The sequence below is a fragment of the Falco peregrinus genome, chromosome 8 (genome assembly GCF_023634155.1).
Source record: "Falco peregrinus isolate bFalPer1 chromosome 8, bFalPer1.pri, whole genome shotgun sequence".
NCBI lineage: Eukaryota > Metazoa > Chordata > Aves > Falconiformes > Falconidae > Falco > Falco peregrinus.
The window spans coordinates 6,655,905-6,675,111 of NC_073728.1; the positions used below are offsets into that span (position 1 = coordinate 6,655,905).

The 19,207-nt window shown below is 54.3% G+C and overlaps 1 protein-coding gene across 33 annotated transcripts in view; it reads right to left on the bottom strand.

Annotated features, from left to right (window-relative positions):
* Positions 1-262: 262 nt before the first annotated feature.
* PCBP3 (poly(rC) binding protein 3) overlaps positions 263-19,207 on the bottom strand; it is a 73,781-nt gene continuing 54,836 nt past the window's right edge. For 16 of the 33 annotated variants that reach the window (XM_055811724.1, XM_055811723.1, XM_055811727.1 and 13 more), the window contains 2 exons: positions 18,567-18,736; positions 8,148-8,562 (listed from right to left, as the gene is read on the bottom strand). In XM_055811724.1, the coding sequence (XP_055667699.1) occupies positions 8,517-8,562; positions 18,567-18,736 (216 nt within the window). In that variant the 3' untranslated portion in view covers positions 8,148-8,516. Of the gene's footprint in view, positions 8,563-12,513; positions 16,800-18,566; positions 18,737-19,207 lie in introns of those variants that run through there. The other 17 variants (XM_027792290.2, XM_027792287.2, XM_027792281.2 and 14 more) reach the window with 5 other exon arrangements.

Sequence of the window (19,207 nt, forward strand, 5' to 3'; positions counted from 1 at the left end):
CTGCCACCTCTGTCACCCCACCTTCATACACAACCACTCTGACAGCATCTTCAGGCGAATAATCAGGAGAAAACTTCATAGGCTTGGCTGTAGGAAGTTGTCTTAAGTTGAAACAACTGAAAAAAAGCTTACCCCCACTGAACGCAAATTGTATTACTGGAGGAGCCTGTCCACACTATCGAGGCAGAAAATGTGTATTTGGATAAACAACATCCAAAGCCAGTGCAAAAAATTAAAATGAAATGCAGTCTGTGCTGTACTGAAACCTCATAAACCCAACAGCACAACAAGTGCTGTTTCTCATGCAAACACAAATCAAAGTGTATCTGTGGAAGCTGATGTTAAAACCAAGGAAAGATGAGGAACTGGTGGTCTCAATGAAGGGCAAGACTGCTGCTGGGCACCCCTGCACTCTGTCCCCACAGCTTCTCTAGGACTTTGGAGAGCCTCAGGGTGCCATGTGTTTTGGCTGAGGGGCAGCCAGACAAACAGGGCTCCTCCTTGGAAGGGCAGCACTGGGAAGTGACACCAAAATGTGAAACAAAACTGTGTGTGTTGGGAGCAGGAAGAGACACCCCAGCCCCAAAAGAGCCAGGCGTGTGTTGTTCTGAAGCAAGCGCTTCTCCCCTAGCTGAAAAGCTTTAGTACCAGCATGAACCTGGCTGGTATAAATAACTGGCCAAGTGCAGAGGTGGGTGGGCTTCACAGAGCTGTGCGCGTGGCACCAGGAGACAAGGACACAGAGAAGCAAATTTCCAAGGCGTCTCAAACTGACTAAAGATGCTCACCAAGAGAGCAAGTGTGCCCAGGGACAAATCCTGTCGCGTGACAGTTCACGGGGGATCAGATCTGCCTTGGCTCTCCAGCATGCTTCCTCAGGGCTCCCATGAGGGAGCTCACCTGGGATTTTGAAAACCAGCTAGAGGCTCCCAGGGAGAGGAGCGCTGGGAAAGGACCTGTCTTCATGCATCAGCTCAGCAGAAAAGTCCTGTGAGTTTGCACACCAGAGATGTTTCCTCTTTGCTTTATCTCTTCCTCTTTCCCCTTTCCTCCCAGGGAATTACCCCAAACAGCAGAAAAGCCAATCCCCTCTGCTCCTTACAGGAAGGGAAAAGCACATCCATCCCGGGAGCAGCCCGGCCGCTCCGCAGAGCCTTATGAGCTGGAGGCCGGTCGGCCGTGCCAGCAAAGACTTAATGACGATGGTATGGCTTGTGCAAGGCGCCTGCTGACCGTATATGGCTCTGCACAGCTGCGTCCTGTCTGACCCCGTGCACCCCAGCATGGGGAGTCGGCAAGGCAGGGCTCCCCCCACCCCACCGGGGACCCCGCTCCCTGCCCAGCACCCAGCCACGAGCCCCAGGGGCTGCTATCAGGCACGATGTCCCAGGCTCGTCCTCTCTGCGGTCCAGCCAGACTGCAGGCTTGAATCCCTGTCCAGCTTCAAAAGCATTTTAAAACATTGCCTTTTCCAGGTCTGTGGTGCTAAACTGGGGCCAGCAGCCAGCACCGTCCCCAGGGCATTGGAAGGCCATGTCCTTGGGAAAAAAGTGGGCTTTTTTTTTTTTTTTCCCCCCCAGAAATCCAGCTGATAGCTGGGAGCGGTTTGCAGGCTGACCCCAGGGGTGTTGCAATCATTGGCCCTAGCAGCATGCCGTTATTTCCCAAAACTTAAGAGTACATGCCTGTGAAGGATGTTCCCTTTCCTTTCTTCTTCAGATGAAGCCAGGGAAGCTGATCCCTATGGCTCTGCCACACTGGGTCCCCCAGGAGCAGAGGACCCCTTCCACCTACCAGTATCCCTCCAGAGTGCCATGCAGATGGGCAAGGGGAGCTCCTCCATGGTGCCTGTACTCCCCGGGGGATGAGCGCTCCCCATCCCGAGTCCCAGCCCACAGCACTGCATTGCACAGCCAGCAATAAACTTTTAGTCCAATTCCAGACCAAACTGGGGTGCAGAAGAAAAAAAAAGTGCACTTGGGACAGGTTTTTTGTATTTTCTTCTCCCAGACTTTGATAAGAGAATGACTTTACTCCATTTTTCTACTATTAACTCTTTCATACAACCGTTCCTTCTCTTTAATCAAGTCCACTTAAAAATGGAAAGTGGAACATGCTCCTTCCATAGGAAATGAGCTGACAAGAATTCCCCTGGGAAAAGCCAGGACTGAACCCATCAGCATACTCATAACCAAAGGGTGCTTTGAAAAGCAGGGAAGGACTGAGTGCCAGGTTTCCAGCTCCATCTTCCACAGCTGGGGCTACTTTGTCCTCTCACACAGTTCTGCAAGATGCCATAATTAACAAGCACTGAAATTTCCCTGATTGCAACCACATGAAGCACACCAGCATCCTGCTAGCTGGCTGTGTCACCTTCTCCCCACTCCTGGGGTCATAAGCACCCAAGACTTGCTAAGCTTTTGGGGCAGCAAAGGCATTTGTTAGGAGAGGTTTCCATGGGCTCTTGTTACCACGGGCTGCACCTCCCCAGGCTGGCTGTAGGACCCCAGCCCCCCAGGGTGCATGACCCAGCCTGCCCATGGCTCAGCTGCATCCCCACTGGCCGCTCCATCTCCATGCTCAGAGCTCCACAACGGGAGCAGCCGTGGTCCGAGCTGAGCACTGTGCCAACCACAAACCCCACTGGAAAACGTGCGGCTTGTGGTGTTTCTGCACATGGTAATTTATCTTCCCACAACAGATCTCTGCAGGAGGAGGCAACAAAGCAACCCCTCCACGCAGGAAAGCATCACCTCTCCCAGCACAGCAGCAGCTGCTCTCCCAGCATAGGCAGGTGGTGCCTTGCCAGCACCCTGTCACGGGCACCGAGCAGGCTCAGCACCATGAGAGGAGGGTCTCACACTCACCCACCCACCTGCAAAAAGACCCAGTGGAAGAGCCAACCCACGGCATGCAGTGCCTTCCAAATCCCTTGACATCCCTAGTCAAAGTGGCTTGGCACTTTTCCTCTGCCTGGTGCCCACATCCACCCTGCAAGAGGCAGGACAGCCAGGACGTGGCGCTTCTTCCCTGCTTGAATCTCTGGCTCATCTGACCCGGCATGAACTTCCCCACTGTGCAGTTTGCCAGCTGGGCTTTGCTCCTACCAGATCGAGCTGGCCTGGGGGGACCCTTCCCTCCCTTCCAGCACCATTTGGGGACACGTTTTTCCCTTCCTCATCAAAGCCTTCCCAAGCTCTCCCTGCCACCCCGCCGGTCCAGCGGCGCGGGGTGCAAGTGCCCCCCCGCCACCCTCCTCTGCAGACCCCTTGCACGCCGGCACAGCTGGGACGTGGCACAGCACCACCAGCAAAGCCACAGCCCCGCACCCAGCCTGGCGTGGGGTGGGTTAATATTTTCCCTGTTACCTCACGCCGGCCTCTGGTCCTATGGAAAAAACAAACCATCTGGTAATAATATTTCTCTAATAGCTGTCTGCGTCTGTGGGAAAGCTGGCTCAGCTTCTTAGGAAAGATGAGAGGGTCGAGTGAGAGGGGAGGTTGCGGATGCAGCGTGGGAGCTTGAGGAGAGGAGATAACGATTTCAGGCTCCTTCTTCTGCCCCCCTTCCCAGGGTTCGCCGGGATCCTCTCCTCGCAGGGCTCCCGTGGGATGCCAGGACGTCACGCTTTCGGGATACCAGGAAGGGCCTCCCCACACTCCCCTGGTGAAACTCACCCTCTCTTCCCCTGCCCCGCAGCGGAGTCTTGAAGGAGAGCAAAGAAAAGCTCACTTTCAAGTCTCATTTTTAAATTTTCTCCAGGGAAAAGGTACACTTTACACTCAGAAAACAGAAATGGCCTGAAGTGTAGGCTTTGGGGGCTTGGGAGCATCACAATTTGGGGATAAAACTGGCCCAAAATGGAAAGACGGGCAACACCTGCACCGTCCTCCTGTTCTTGGAGAAACCAACACCGAGGTGTGGGTGTCTGGTTTTCTGAAAAGCTAGAGAAGAAAAACTGAAGGTGGATGTCTGAGGGCTGTTACTCCTTAGCTCCTGGCAGGCAACCATTCTTGCCCCAGCCAGCCGACGTGGTGTCAGCACAGCCCAGGACATGCCACCCCAACCCTGGGGACACCGCTGTCAGAACAGGGGAGAGAGCAACCACCTCCCCCATGCAGCCTCTCATGGAGCACATCCAGCAGGCACGGCATGAAAACCGGGTGGAAAAACACACGCTAACCCCTCCAGCAGTTGGGCGGAGAATATTTTCCACTTCTCTGCAATAAAACGCGTCACTTGGGCAATTCCCAAGGAGTGAAGCGTGCTCTCCAGGCTGGGCACATCTTCCTGGGGAAGGGAGGCACCAGGCGCTCGAGGAACAGCCGAGCAGCCGCCAGGCACAGCCCTGGCTCCAGCTGGGGGGACTGGAAGCGCTAGCTACCACCCAGTCCCACACTGGGGGGTGGCACAGGGCTCCCCCTACCCTGCGGTTTGCAGCAGCTGGGCCAGCTTGCATCACAAACTGCAAAAAGATGAGCTAGCAGGGTAGAAAACCTGTTTTTTCCCTGCCATGGGTTACAGCACCACTTCTAAGGCCCCCCTCTCCACATCTGTTGGTGCACAACAGTGCTGAGGACTGGTCCCAGCAAGCCTCGGGTGGCAGGGGCGGCACAAGGCTGGCAGCAGTGCCCATCTGCTCCTGAAGCCACACAGCAAAACCCACGATGCCCACACGGTGCTGTGTTTTTCCTTTCACCTCTCGCCCGTTCCCTACCAGCTTGTCTTGTCTTTCAAGTTGCAGTGGTGCTACAGCACAGCTCATCTCTTCTGCAGAGCCAAAAGACCACCCCTAATTGCTTTCATTTCCCTTCCCTCTGCTCTCCCACACCCTCCACTCCCCTGAACATGCTTTCATTCTCCCTCAGTGTAGTCAGCAAGCCTGAAAGCCCTAGGAAGCACAGAAGTCTATCTTGCTTCTTGGGTACCCTCCAGATAACGTACCTCAGCTGGCTTTGCAGCCTGACCCCTTTCCATGCTTTTCCAGGTGGACGAGCCACCCCAGCCCAGGAACTTGCAGGTCTTGCAAACTCCCTGAGGTCCCTGTTAGCTCATTCCCAGACTGTTTCTGCTGTCTATTTTTTTTTTTCAGCATGCACCTTTTATGCCTTTTTTTTTTTTTTTCATACCACTCCAGCAGCCATCACAGCTTCTGGGGTGGTTATGGCCTTTGAGAGCAGCCCTAGGATGCAGCAAGGCTTACAGCTGAGCTCTTTTTACACCAGAGCCAGACCCAGCCTGCAGCCTTTTCCTAGAAGCATAAAACAACTCAGCTACCCTTCCTGGCAAGGACGCCTTCCCAGCCCACTCCAAGCAGAGCCAAACATCCTCCTCGGATCTTTTGCAGACAATTAAGAGCAAATGTAAACCATCCAGCCATTTTGTCGTCCTCAAAACTATTTCTCCTGCTCCATGCTTATTTGTGGCTGAGAGAGCACAGACAATGCTGAGCTGGAAGGGAAGCTAGGAGGGCAGCTGTCCTTCAGGGGCACCGCTGAGGAGGGGCAGCGCTTTTGGTCCTTGGTCCTGCAAACATGCACCCTGCAAGGAGAGCTCTAGCATGACCCCCTTGCAAAGGGGCAGGAGCAGCCATCTTTTAAAGATACCAGGCTGGCCAGGAGACCAGAGTACAGAGCACACAAGGAAAGTCTGAGCTGCTCCATCCTGGAGTAGAAACAGGGGTTACAGAGAAGGCAGCAGACCAGAGGTCTCCAGCACAAGCCAAAGCAAGGGAAATCCCAGCAGGTCATCGAGATAAGAATCTCTTCCACTGCTTTTTTTTTTAGAGGAGCAGCCAAAGGTAAACAGGCTGTTTCAAACCTCCAAACACTTACCCCTCTCAGGAGAAAGCCACAGAGTGCTGCAGCCAGCTGCTGTGCAGCAGAGGACTGGAGGCAATAGGAAGCAATGTGGGGCATCTGAATCACTTAATGCCTTCACAGGAGCACAGATGCTTTGTGTTTCAGCTGATGCATCCTGCAGAGGAAAAGCCAGCACACACAGGTGAAGGATGTGAGTGGTTAACATCCTTCCACATCTCACCTCTCCAGCCTGGACAGGGATTCAAGCCCTGTGGGTGGGCAGGAGTATTTGGGGCTGAGTCCCAGGTGTTTGCACTCACAGCTCCACTGGCTTCTTCCCTGGGGCTGCTCTGGCAGTATCTCCCAGCACTGCACAAGGGTGTGTGGCCATGCAAGCTGCTCATAGATGGCCTGTGGCTTGTGGGGATGTGGGAAAGCAGCCCTGAGCCAGGCTGGCCCATGTTCCCTGCAGCATTGGTCTCAGTAGGTGACACCCTGTTTTGGGAGGGTCTCCACAGCACTGCTGCTCTGAGCAATGGGACATGAGTTTTTCTCTAAGTCAAAGCATGTGATCAGCTGCTGGGGGAGGAGAAACCCAGAAAACCTGGGGTTTAGTTAAAATTTGTGCCAGGCCTGGAGCTGCGTGTTGTGGGTGACTGTGGCTTGCCTGAGCCAGGCACCAAACTGGGCTGGCAGCTGGCACCCCGGGCATCAACACACCATGGGAGCCAGCATGGGTAGCAGTGTGCATCTTCAGTCCCTGGCAAGTGTTGCCTTTGCTGTGTCACCTCATCTAAAATAGATTTGTGAAGGAAAGCAGGAGCAAAGTGATTTTTTCTAGGCAAATTCCTGTGTCAGGCAAGATAACAGCATGCTTTTAAGGATGGCGCCAGCTGACTTTTAACTACAGAAGCTCCCTGAATTTCTGCAAGCTGGCAAGGGTTTTCCTTCTGGGGATGCTCTGGGGTACAGATGCTGGGATGGGGTGGGAATGAGCACATTCTTTGCCTGTGGGCCCATAATGCTACCTACGAGCTGACTGAGACCTCCCCAGACGGTGCCACAGGCTGACACTTCCGTACAGGGCCAGTGCGATCGGCCGTGGGGCTGGGCGCCCAGTGAAGGGGGTGCCAGGGATGGCATAGGCAAGGGGAAGATGACTTCCCACTCAGAGGCACTTGGGCCAAGCACCAGAGCCCATACAGACTTGGCTCCCAGTGGAGCAGGTTTAGCAGGGGTGACCAACAGGCTCCCGCAGCAAAACGGGGGCTTGGCCAGCTGCCGAAACCCAGAGGGACTGTCACCTACCCACAGCCCCTTTGCAGGGCCAGGTGGGAGCAGGGGTGACGTGCATTGTGGAAAATACAACTCCAAATGGAGAAAAAGGTCAAAATGGGCATTTTTGCCTTTATTTCCCCAGGGGACAGAAGTCCGGGCAGGCAGTGCTGGTTTCTCCTGGCTGCCTAGTTGTGTTTCAGCCCTGGGGCTGGACCGGCTAGGGATGGAGAGCCCCGCTGCATCAGGGCAATGTGCAGTGTCGGGGGTGAAGCCAGCCGCTCTGCTGCTGATCATCACGGGGTGATACCCTGGGCTTGAGGCTGGCATGGGCACGGGTGGGCATGGGTGGAGGGGTACTGCCAGGGCTGGCTGTGTGGCAGGGAGGGGCAGTACTCTGGCATCACTTCTTGAGTGAAAGTGAAAAAAAGTGAAGCATCCCAGAGGAAACACATGCCCCAAAGTGGTCCAAAATAGCACTGGGTCTGCTCCAAGGTCTGGGGCTGGCACATGGTTGCTTGGGCGGGGGGAGACCTTGAGAGTTGCCATTGTGTGGGGCTGGATGGGCAGCCCATACCCCATCTGAACCGCTGGCAGCCCCCGCTGTAGGCTGCTCCCATCCAGGGCCCAACAGTGACTCACACTTGCTATAAACACGTCTCCTGACGGATAATGAATCCTGGCCGTTGCCGCCTTCAGGGAAAGCTCTGGATTTTCTTCACAGTGCTCCCCTCATCCCACTCCCCCTCCCCTCCTGGCTCCCGCATGGGATTATTTCCTGATGCTGAGCGGAGCCAGGGCTTTGAGGCCCTTTTTCCAGCTAGTCGTGGTTTGCTTCACAGGCTGCAAAGGCTGAGTTTACCCATTAACCCTTCTGGGGGGACAGAGGCTCCTGTGCTGCTGCCCTGTCTCCAACCTCCACCCCCCACCCCCCTGCAGCATCCTACTACCCTCTCTGTGGATAACCCACCACCCATGCCACGGCTGTGCCAGCTGAGCAGCGTGTGCACCCTCTGGGGACCCCCTTTTCAGTGTCACACCAACCCCCTCCAGCTAACCATAGAGGGTACCTCAAGCAACAAAAGCTTTATTGCAATTACACAGTTAAGCCACAAAATACATTGCAAAGCGGCAGGGGAGCGAGGGGTGATGAAGAAGCGCAGAAGGGGGCAATGAGGAAATGCTTGCTTGCAGAAGCAGGCACTGCTGCACGCTAGCTGCAAGCCGCTGTCCTCCTGCGAGCTGCTGCTCAAGCCCCCCGGTCCCGCTGCTGCCCCGTACCACAGCTGAGGGAACAGGGACTGCCATGGGCAGGAGGCTTCGGGCAGCTGGCCCAAAGGATGCCACGGAGGAAAGGGAGAAGTTCACGGGAAGCCGGCAGCATCTTCGGCGGGGGCTCAAGCATCAGCCACTGGCACCACATCCGCTGCGGCGCTCCGGTCAAGCGGTGAAGGTGTTCCTCCCGTGAGGATCAGGGTCTGGAGAGCTAAGGGGTCAATCAAAGGAGATGGTCAGGGCTCAGAAACACTGTGCCTCCTGCTCCCAGCCCCTTGGGTTACACGGATGCGTGGCCTCGCACAATGCCCTGAGCAATTCTCCAGCATGATGCTGAAATCACCTGCAACCCAAAGGCCAAGCCTGGGCGAGCCATACCCAGGCTGAGCTCTGCTACCAACATAAACCAATGCAAACTTCCCTTTGCCATGGGAGCTTGTGCCCAAAAACATCCTACATGAGCACCCTGCGCTGCTGGGTGAGCCGAGGTGGCTGCCCAGTGTGCTGCAGGTTTGCCTTGTGGGCTCTCACTGGGTGCTGAGTGGCTTTTTGGGAGCTCTGGAGGAGCAATCTGAACATAGTGAGGCCACAAGCTTTGCACAGGGAAAATGCCTTGACCCCACGCATTGACATGTCCCTAGGCTGAGCATCACCCCTGCCTGCCTGCCTCACTCACTCTGCCCCGCAAACGTGGCTGTGGGGACAGTGACTGAGGAGGGCTGGTGCTGCTGGCCCCCATCAGCCCAGGCAGCCAGGTTGGGGGGTGATGGGCAAGGGCATCGAGGGGCTGGGGGTGATGGGCAGAAGCCGGCAGAGGAGCATATCCCTGCCCAACTTATGCCTGTGAACAGCAGAAAGCCTGTGAGTAGATTTTATACTTGGTGTTGCATTAAGGGGAAAAAAAAGCACACCCTGCCCATGATCTGGCTGACAAGGAGCCACGGTCAGGCAGCCCCAGGCTGCCCCAGCACAACAGGGACAAGTATCACAGGCTTGAATCTTTTTCAGTCAAAAAAAACCCTCTGAGCATTGCTGCATTTAAAGATGCGTTGCACCATCCTGTGCATATTGAAATCATTGCATTTCAGCCTGAAATACTGGGAGGGGAAATCTACCTGAGGCAAGGAAAGAAATGTTAGTATGCAACTGAAAATTTGTTTTAAAGACAGAGATGGTGGTTTCCCTGGAGTGTCAGGTTTACATCTTTAGCTGGCTTTTTATAGACAGTGGGAAGGAGCACACCATCCCTCTGCAGCGCTCCTGTAAGAGACTTGGGAGCATGGCTGTGTGCCGACTAGCGCACAGCAACATCCCTTGGGAAAACCACAGCACTGGTTGCCATAGTAGCCTCAGGTTATATCATCGCAATGTCTGGGTGGGAGCTCTTCCCTGAAGAGCCTCACCAAAGAACCCCCTCATACAACTAAATGAGAGGGGTTTGGGTGAACACGTCACGAAGCTGTCTTGCTCTCCTTTGCACTGGGAAATCCTGTTGGATATCGACCCTAAGCCACGCACTCAACCTGAATTCAGGGGTAACACTGCTCCATCCCTCCAGCCCGCTCTGCCTGAGCTCTTCGTGCTTGGCCACGCTGCCTGCTGGCTGGTGGCCTGCCGTCATCATGCCCATGCTTCCCTGGAGCATCCCGCGCCTTGGAGTCTCATCTGAAGCATCAAAACTCAGAGAGGCTCCAGAGTCAAGCATCACTCATTCCCTTTTTGGTCCAGACTCAAATGCTCTTAGACAAAGGCTTTACTCCCAGAATAAATAGTGCTGCTGAGATGCTGCCTGCAGGGGACCAGAATCCAGCACTCCAGGAGTGCTTCAAATACTCAAGTCCTCATGCACATCCCGGCTTTCCCTTTTGGGATCAAAGCAGTTCCTTCTAGAAACAGCACGTGTGTTTTAAATCAGCAACAGGCTGCGGTTCGGCATGAGGCTCAGAAACGAAGCCTTCTCGTGCAGGTCCATTTTTATCCTGCTCATCTCCTAGCTGGTTTTGCTCCCCATGTGCGGAGCCGGCACGAGCATCATTTCTGGGAAGAGACATCCCTGCGGTTAAACTGCCTACACATGAGTGTGGGAATCCAGAATCAGCCTGGGTTTGCACTTGGCTACATTTAATCTGTGGGATGCTTTCTGAGCGATCTGGTGTCTCGTTTCTCTTTGCAGGACAACTGTGCTGAGGCAGAGTGGGAGGGGGGCGGCACATCTGGAGTTGAAGGAGTTGCACATCTGGTACATCCAGTACTTCCTGAAAGTCACTGCCACGTTACCCTTTGGACGGAGGCCTAGGGCTCGACGCATAGCACAGCAGATTAAGATCCGCAGCTGCACTTTTCTTGAAAGGAAAGCAAAAATAACCCTCTCAGCAGAGCCCCAGCTCCCTGTGATATCCTGCATGGGAGCAGGGGAATTGCACTGAGACCATGACCTTTCTGCAAGTCATTCCACGCTGAGCTCGGTGCTCTCACCAGCTGCAGATGCTCCTGCCACGGGGTGAGGCACGGTGCTCCCCGCATGCACACGCCAACCTCCCTGGGAACAGCAAGGGCTGGGGACCCTCAGGACCTCTCCAGCAAAACCCTGTCCCTCTGTTGCAAAATGCCAGGCCAGCGAGACCAAATGGGCTTGGGCCAGCGTAAGGTGGGGGCTTGTGCCACCAACCTCATCCTTTGGCACAACCAATATAACCGGAGAGCATGGGGACACCCATGGCCGACGGAGCTGCTAGCTATGCGCAGTTGCCTAGATGGGCTAGGGTGTCTCTGTGAAGTGGGCATCACTGCCAGGACCTTTCCTGCAGTGGCACACAGTGCCAGCTGCCTGCTAGGTGAGTGTCACCTCTGGTCACCGGTGAGAGGGACACAAATACCCACTCCCTTCTCATGTCCAGCAGCATGGCATGTCTTCTGCAACCAGATGGAGCAGAGGCTGGGAGCATCCGACATCCAAAGGCTGCCTGGGCTAGGGCAGGATGCGTGCGGAAAGCTGGCCAAGAGGGACACCTAGTGACCAGCCTGGGGGGGTCCCCAGGCCCGGGGACCAGGGCACCTCCCTGGGGCTGGGGGCTGCAGCCAGGCAGGGCTAAGGGAGGTGGGCTACTGGGCTCTCATCTTCTGCAAAGGGCGTGAGAAAGGTGTCAGAAAGGGTTTGCGCCGAGCCTGCACCATCCTTCCACCTCTGCGGCCAAGGAGAAAATGAGATTAAGGATCCATCCCTTCCACAGCACAGAGCGATCCCCCAGACACCCCACCTCTGCCAGCACTGCGGGGGTGAAATTACCCTTGCTAACAGACCATAAGCTTGAAATTAGCATAATTAAAAGTGACTAGCATGAATACATAAACGCCCCTGATTTACAACTAAAAGAGAGTATTAAATTTAAAGAGTCTCCCTGGTAGAAAGTCACTTTCCCTCAGGGGAAACAATCTATTTTTTTCAAACCCATTACGTACCAGATTTTCAAATATAGTCTAGGGAAAAAAATGCACATAAGAATACTCCAAACAATTATCTAGGAGCATGACCTGGGAAGGATATGAGGGGGGGTGGAGACCTCAGCCAGCCCCTCTCTGATGGAAAGCCACCACACTCAGGGGCAGGGTGAGGCACTGGACCAACATCTTCCTGCCAAAGTAACCGTTTCCCACATAATAACACATTGCCAAAGTGTTTGACTGAGTAACACTGAGTCGGTTACTTCCAGAAACCTTGAATCATTCTGTCTGGATAACATGCATTGCTTTGAGAGAGAAAAGCAATGCATTAAAGCTATTCTGTTGATTAACTGGGACGTTCAGTTTGTATTAAATATTCACTCCAATATTAGAGATGTACATATACTTTTCCCAGTGGCATGGCTGTGGATGCATCATTGGAGCATTTTAAGTTCGTATAAAATGCAAACCCAAGACATCTCACAAGTAAAAAAACATTGAAGGTCCTTCCAAAGAAAACTGCAAATCTGTTTTTGAGCCATACCAAATAAAGCTGAGTTTGATAAATTCCTTGTGATTTTGTTTTTATCGTTACTGTCACCAACATGTTCCCAGGAGATGCTGCAATTGTTTAAACACCTCTTTCTCCAGGCCTCGCTCAAGCCCAGCTGATGATGGATAAGCTGCTAGATTCCCACATAACACTGGAGTTTTGTTTCCCCCCCCCTTTTTTTTTTTTCTCAATTTGAAAAATAACCTGGGAAATGCAACCCTGAAGAAAAGTCGCAGTGTCAAAGGTAATGTCAGAAGGAGAGATGCCTCAGCCAAGCCAGTATGACCGCATCCTTCACTGTGCCCTCTCCTGCAGGATCCCACCTGGTGCTTTCCACAGGCTCCTCTCTCCCCAGCCCTACAGCAAAAGGCTCAGCTCCTTCCCACTCCCTTCCACAGCTTGGCTGTATCTCCCCCTCCACTGAGGAGGGGATTCCTGAGCAATGGAAGAAGAATAAGCATTTGCTTTGTAGGGGCTTAGTATAGATTTATCATTTCTTGCATGCCTGGTTTGAGAAACCTCCAGCTTCATTTGCAGGAGGGCTGGCATTTCCCAGCTAGAGTTGCTCAAGTGGCTTTTTCTGTTACAAATAGTCTCCACAAAGCTAAACCAAAAATGCATCCTGTATCAGAGCAAAAAAGGGAATTGTGAGCAGTTTGGTACATCAAGCTTCTTTTGCCTCCTGAAGTCCCATGGCAAGACCTCGAGATTTAACGATGACGCAAGCAGACATTGTTCAGATAACGCGAGCTGAGATGTCACGGGGAGAAGGTAAAACCCAGCCCTACGCTCTGACCCCTGGGACAGCACATTTCAGCGACAGTCCTTAAAAACCACATCCTGAGCAGCAATGCTTTTTATCTAGGTGCTAGAAGATTTGCCAGACTCTCCCGCTGCTCCACGCAGAGCTGATGCTTCAAGGACGCAGCACTCCTATAAGGTGGCAGCCCCGCATACTGCTCCCCAGGCTGCTCCCATGAGCAAGTCCCTGCTGCTGCATGCGACTTGACACAACAGCTCGGACACCCGCCTGATGCCAGAGCGATGATGCCCGTATCTGAGCTCCTCTCCTTCACCACAGATTCCTGTGGTGGCTCTACCAGGAGGCGCAGTCTCACCGGGTGACAGACATTGCAGTGGGCTGGGATGGTGGATGTTATCTGCGGGTTCACTGGCATGGGGGTGGGTGTAGAGGTATTGCTGCAGCCTGCTCCTCCTCTCTAGTAGCCTCTGAGCTCAGTTGCATCTGGCAGACCCAATCTGGCATTTGCTATTTTGGGCAGCGCTGTCTCAGCAGAGGTGGGGAATAGCATGGGGAGCACAGCACACGCAGCGAAGAAATTCAGGGCAGACACGATCTGCAGAAACCGCAGGTCCCTGTGCAAAGCCATTTCCAAATTCATTGCAGTTAGCTTGCTATTAAGGTCCCCTGTCTTAATATGCCTGAGGAACTCAGAGCATAAGTGCCTGACAGATACACGAACGCCACAAACACATTGGCTTAAGATGTTTCTCAGCCTTGGTCAATGTGATGCTACTGCTGATTTCTGACTGTGCCCTGTGTGCCAGCGTTTTGAAGTGCTCCCGCATGCCAAGAAAGTGGCACAAGAAGAGTCAGGCTGCTCCTGCCACACACCTCGGTTTGCTTTTCATGTGCCTCTATCGCCTGCAAGACCTGCTCATGCTCTGACTTGTGCTACAGCCCGACAGGAGAGCCAAGCCATGGCAGGATGGGCTGGTCCCTCCATGCACCATCCCTCTCCGAGGAGGGTATCGCCCCAAGCCACTCGCTGCCATCGCTTTGCTTGGAGGGTGGTGACAGGGGGATGCAGAGCTTCTGCTGGCTAGCACATACCCCAGCTCACCACCCAGCCCACGAGGTGGCTCCAGCATGCCGGTGGGTGGTTCTTTTCATGCTGGGTCTCACACAAAGGTATTTTGTTCTTTTAACAGGAAAAATACTTGGGCTAGACCAGAGTGAGGAACAGGAGAAGATGAGGCATGCCGGTTGCTCACGGCTGACTTACCAACCTGGCGAGCGGCTCTGTGCTTGCTCTGGCCAGCCAGCAGCTTGGGGGAGGCAGCATGTGGTGCCTGGGCTCCCTCCCTCCTCCAGAATCAGCACAAATACGAGTCGGGGCTGCTACCAGGGGAGGTTACTGGCTCCACCTGAGCCCTCGTGGCACTCCCCAAAGCATCTGTGCTCCCCTGGATGGGGAATATGGGGATGCTCTTGAGCATGTTTGATCTTGAGAGGCACACCTGAATCCAAGCTGCCAGGGAGAGCTGAGCAAAGTGTTAAGAACGGGCAGCAAAGCATCTTATGAAGAAGCTGGAAGTGCCTTTAAATGCAGAGGCTTGGAATGCTCCAGAGAGCTGAGCACGCATGGGTTTTACAACATCTAGGCTGGCAGCTCCTTCCACCTTTCTGGAGCTTTGCCAGTAGTGGGCTCCTAGGCTAGAATAGACCTCTAAGGGGAGGTGACGATGCTGCCTGATGCACACAGATAGCAGGCACATACTGTCTTGCTCAAGCACACTCCCTCCCTTCACCCTCTCTGAACCATGCTATCATCCCTGCCAGCCACCGAGCAGCTGCATCAGTCCCTGTGCTGGTGCTGGGGCCCATAACCCCCTGCCCATCCCTGGCTCCACTGATGCGGTGGCATCAGCTGGGGTCCCCACCGCAGCCCTGTGTGAGTGCTGAGCTGTCAGCACTGGTGACAGCAGCATCGGTCCAGTGTCCTGGCAGGAGAAGGGAAGGGAGCTGCCAGCGGTGCCTGCCGGCATGAGGGGAGGAAGAGAGGGAAAGCCATGAAGTCTTGGGGCTCACCTGGAAAAACAATATATTTCCCATGTGGCATGGTGCAAAAATATATTGTGTCGCTGCTTTTGCTGCCTGGGGACATGGTGCGTCATGATCCCCTCATTTGCAATACAGAAAAACCATGTAACCATACTTTTTGTACAGTAGGAAATTAACAGATGGAAAATATATTTGTTTCCCTGTTTGAGAGAGAGGAGAGAGGAGTAAAGGCTGGAAGCAGAAGACAGGACTGGGCATAGAGGGTCTTGGGGAAGGGTGTGGGGCACAGACATGGCAGATCCGTCCAGACAAGGGGGCAGTGAGAGATGTTTGTTGTTATACTGTAACTTGTAAATTAATCTTCAGGAAAAGCACAGCATTATGCAAGCCAAATACCCTCCCTTTTGAAAAAAAGAAAGCTTACAATCACTCAGGAAGTGCATCACTGATGGGGACCTTCTCTCAATAAAATAAAATTATGATGATGGTTATAATGACGATAGTAATAATAATAATAATAGTAGTAGTAGTAATAAATAATAATAATAATAATAATAATAATAATAATAATAATAATGAAGTTTGGTATACAACCCCCGCCTTCCCTCCAAGCAGCTAAAAAGGTGCAGAAAGAGGCAGAGGGAAGGATGGGGCTGGAGATGGTGGGGCAACCCAGGAGAAGAACAGTCGGAGCCCATCGGTAGCAGAGCTGCACAGACATTTATTGAACACAAACAGCGACAAACACAGCCGGCTCACAGAGCTTCCTGAGCTATCGTCCAAAGGTTTTGCTCGTGGGGATTGTCAAAAGAGTGCTTGCAAAGGCCCCTGGGGGTGTGAATCCTGTACAGCTGAATTCTTCCCACTTCCAGTTGCTCATTAGTTAAAAAAGAGGACTGTTTGTGTGTACCTGTGTGTGTGATTCCCTCTGTTTAGTATGAAAAATGGCTTGTCTGGACCCTGCCATGTTGCAAAGAGAGAAGTCTGTGGGTGAACCCGTGCCTGCACGTTGGCTTGCCTCCCGCACATCCTGCTTCCCAAATAACACAGGGTGAAAACCACACCTTACCCTGAGGGCAGGGATGCGAGGTCGCAAAGGTGAGCCAGGACAAGCAAAGCGAAGAGGGAACATCAAAGGAAGAAGGGTGAGAAAAGTAAGTACCCCGAAGCACACACAGCTCTGGGTGGTGTCACATGTCCATAGGCTACAGCAAGTACCGCCAACGTCAACTCAAATGTGTAAGTAGCTACACTAGACTGACACTAGAGACCCCATCATCTTCTGAAGTCTTGCCAGCAGAAAAAAACCAACCCCCCCTCCCCGCCCCCCCAAAAAGCAGATGAAGTAATAACACCATACGCTGAAAACAAGGACCATAACCAAAGAGTTTGGGAGCAGCCTCAGGAGCACAGTTAGGAGTTCATAATGCAACGTTCCAGTGTGTGCATATGCGTGTGTATTTATATATATATATATATATTCGTTAGTAAAGAAAAGAGTATCTGTGGAGGCAAAGGGAAGACGGTAAATGTACAGGCAGTACAGGCTGGGTGGAGTGCCGGTGGCTGGAGAGGGTCGGGTGGTGCGGAGTGGAGGATGGTGGGTGGAAATTAGAGTGCGCCCATTCCAGTGACCTCAGACGTCAGCCTAGAATAGACAGGGGCAGAGAGAGGGGTAGGGGGGGAGACAAAAACAAGCGCTTAATAACTGGAGCAGAAAAGAAAACGAAGACCCTGCGGGGCAGCGCTCCTCCTCTTGCCTACACCCCGCTCAGACGGGAGGCAGAGCATCACTGGGTGGCTTGAGTGCATGGGGCTTGGAGGTCCCCGTGGAGGGCAAGGGGGGCTGAAGCACAAAGTCAGCTCGATGGCCAGCTGCCTTCCCCTCTCCTCACTGCTGCCAGGTAATGCCTGTCCCTAGCACTGCGTTGTGGCAGAGGTGCCACCCACCAGGGGTGCTGGCAGGAGACATCCCAGCACACGGCTTCACTTGCACCAGCATCCCTCCCATGGAGGACAGGCAGCTGTCCCAGCTCCCCCAGCTTCTTCGTTTTGCTCTGGTTTTTCAAACTATGGGAGAGGCTGAGCTATGCTCCATCCTGCCCCTGCCAGGTGATCTCTGCCACAGCATAGGCGGCAGCTCAGCCAGCCCTTTCCGTAACAGAGCCGCTTGTTTTTCTTTTCTTTCTCTCTCTTGTCTCAAGAGGTGGGGGGGATTGGCAAGGAGCTGCAGGGAAAGCCACTCGGCCGTGCGGCCGGCCCCATCCCTCTCCTGAGTGGCTGGAGAGGCGCCATGGGTGTGGGCAGCGGGACAGCGGGGCAGGGGGGGATGGTGGAGGTCTGTTTCAGGTAGGGGCTGAGGTGGGTTGGGTGGAAGGAGGAGAAAGAACATACAGACCTCACCGGTTCTCCCAGCCAACACCCCAACGAACGTCAGAGTCGCCACTGACAGCCCCCCATCCTCAGGACCCTGCTGGCAGCCTCCTGCAGCCGCGCACATCCTGGGCTGGCGGCGGGTTGGCACGGCACCGACTCTGCCCGCAGCGGAGGGCACGGATGGGCGAGTGGCCTTAGCTCGCACAGCTGGGCCAAGCAGGCGCAAAGCCAGTGGAAGGCCCTGTCTCCCCTTAAACTCCCCATCCACAAGTCCATAGACGCAAACAGGTCTGTGTGAGCACCCCGGACACGGCTCACTGCCAGCACAAAACTGGTCACCAACTGTTCTCCAGCTACGCACCCCTCCCATACAATCCCTTCGCAGCCCCCTGCCAGACCCCCGGCCCCTCACAGCACAGGCAGCATCACCCCCCAGCTGGAGGTGGTGTTGGGAACCCTTGGCCCCTGCAAAGTCCTGCTGCACCAAGCTTTTGAGCATGAAAAGGAAGCAATCAGGCCGTTCCCATGTCTCGTGTTTATTGGACTGATTATTTTCATTGGATGGAGGAAAGCCTTTGGGAGGCCTGGAAGCACACGGAAGAGGCTCGAGGTGGCAGTAAGCGATGCTGGGATCCCAGCGAGCAGGTCCCAAGTGATGCCTCCCCACCACCGGCTCAGCTCTGTCCCCGTCCCTGTCCCCTGCCTCATCCGCAGGGAAAGATGGCGGCGATTTTTCCCACCCACGACCAAAATCCTTGAGCAAGAGTGGTGGGTGGGCAGACGACCGGCGCAACCCGTGGCCGCTCCGCCGGCAGCGAAGCAGCTCCCAGTCCCCAGCCAAAGTGCCAGGTGCGGGGAGAGGTCCCGCTGGTGACATCTGGTCCCCGCTCAGAGGTCTCAGCAAGCCACCATCCGTCCCAGCTGGCCTCAGGAAGCCCCTCCTGGCCCGTGGTGCCGGGAGCGAGCGCTGCTCCCACCACGCTGGCAGGATGGGTTCGGCCGTGGCAGGAGGCGGCGGAGGTCGGCGGGGGGGTCTCACCTGGCGTTGATGAGGTACTGCGCGAGGCTGATGTTTGCAGGGGTTCCTGTGATGGTAATTTGGCGCTCCGATGACCCTTCCGTGGCGTTGGCGATTTTGATCTGCGCTCCCGACATCTGCCGAATTTCATTGATTTTGGTCCCTTGGCGTCCAATTATGCAGCCTATTAGCTAGAAAAAAAGCACGGGGGGAACGTCTGAGAAGCGGCAGCTCTGGCAGTCACCAGACATGAGCACAACCGCACGGCGCTGGCCAGAAGCCTTCCTCCCTCTGCCCTGGGGCGCGAGTGACCTTAATGCTCATGAAAACAGGAGACAGCCAGCCCCGGGGTGAATCCCACCTGCATGTGAGCATGGTCCTCCCAGGGCAAGTCCAGCAGCCTGCCTCGCTCTGCTCCTCGGGGGCAAATTTCAATTATCCACACACAATGCCCAGCATCTCAGAGGGCTTCAAGAAGGCCGAGGTGTTATACCGGCTCATTTCGGTAATAATAATTTTCATGGTCTAATAATTGGTCAACGTTTTGCAAGGATGGGAGTTAGTCACATTTCAGACTGTGCTCTGCACTCATCCCCTTGCCAATCAAGCAGACCTGACGGTGGCTATACAGGGTGCATTACCAGAAGAAAACAAGCCCACTG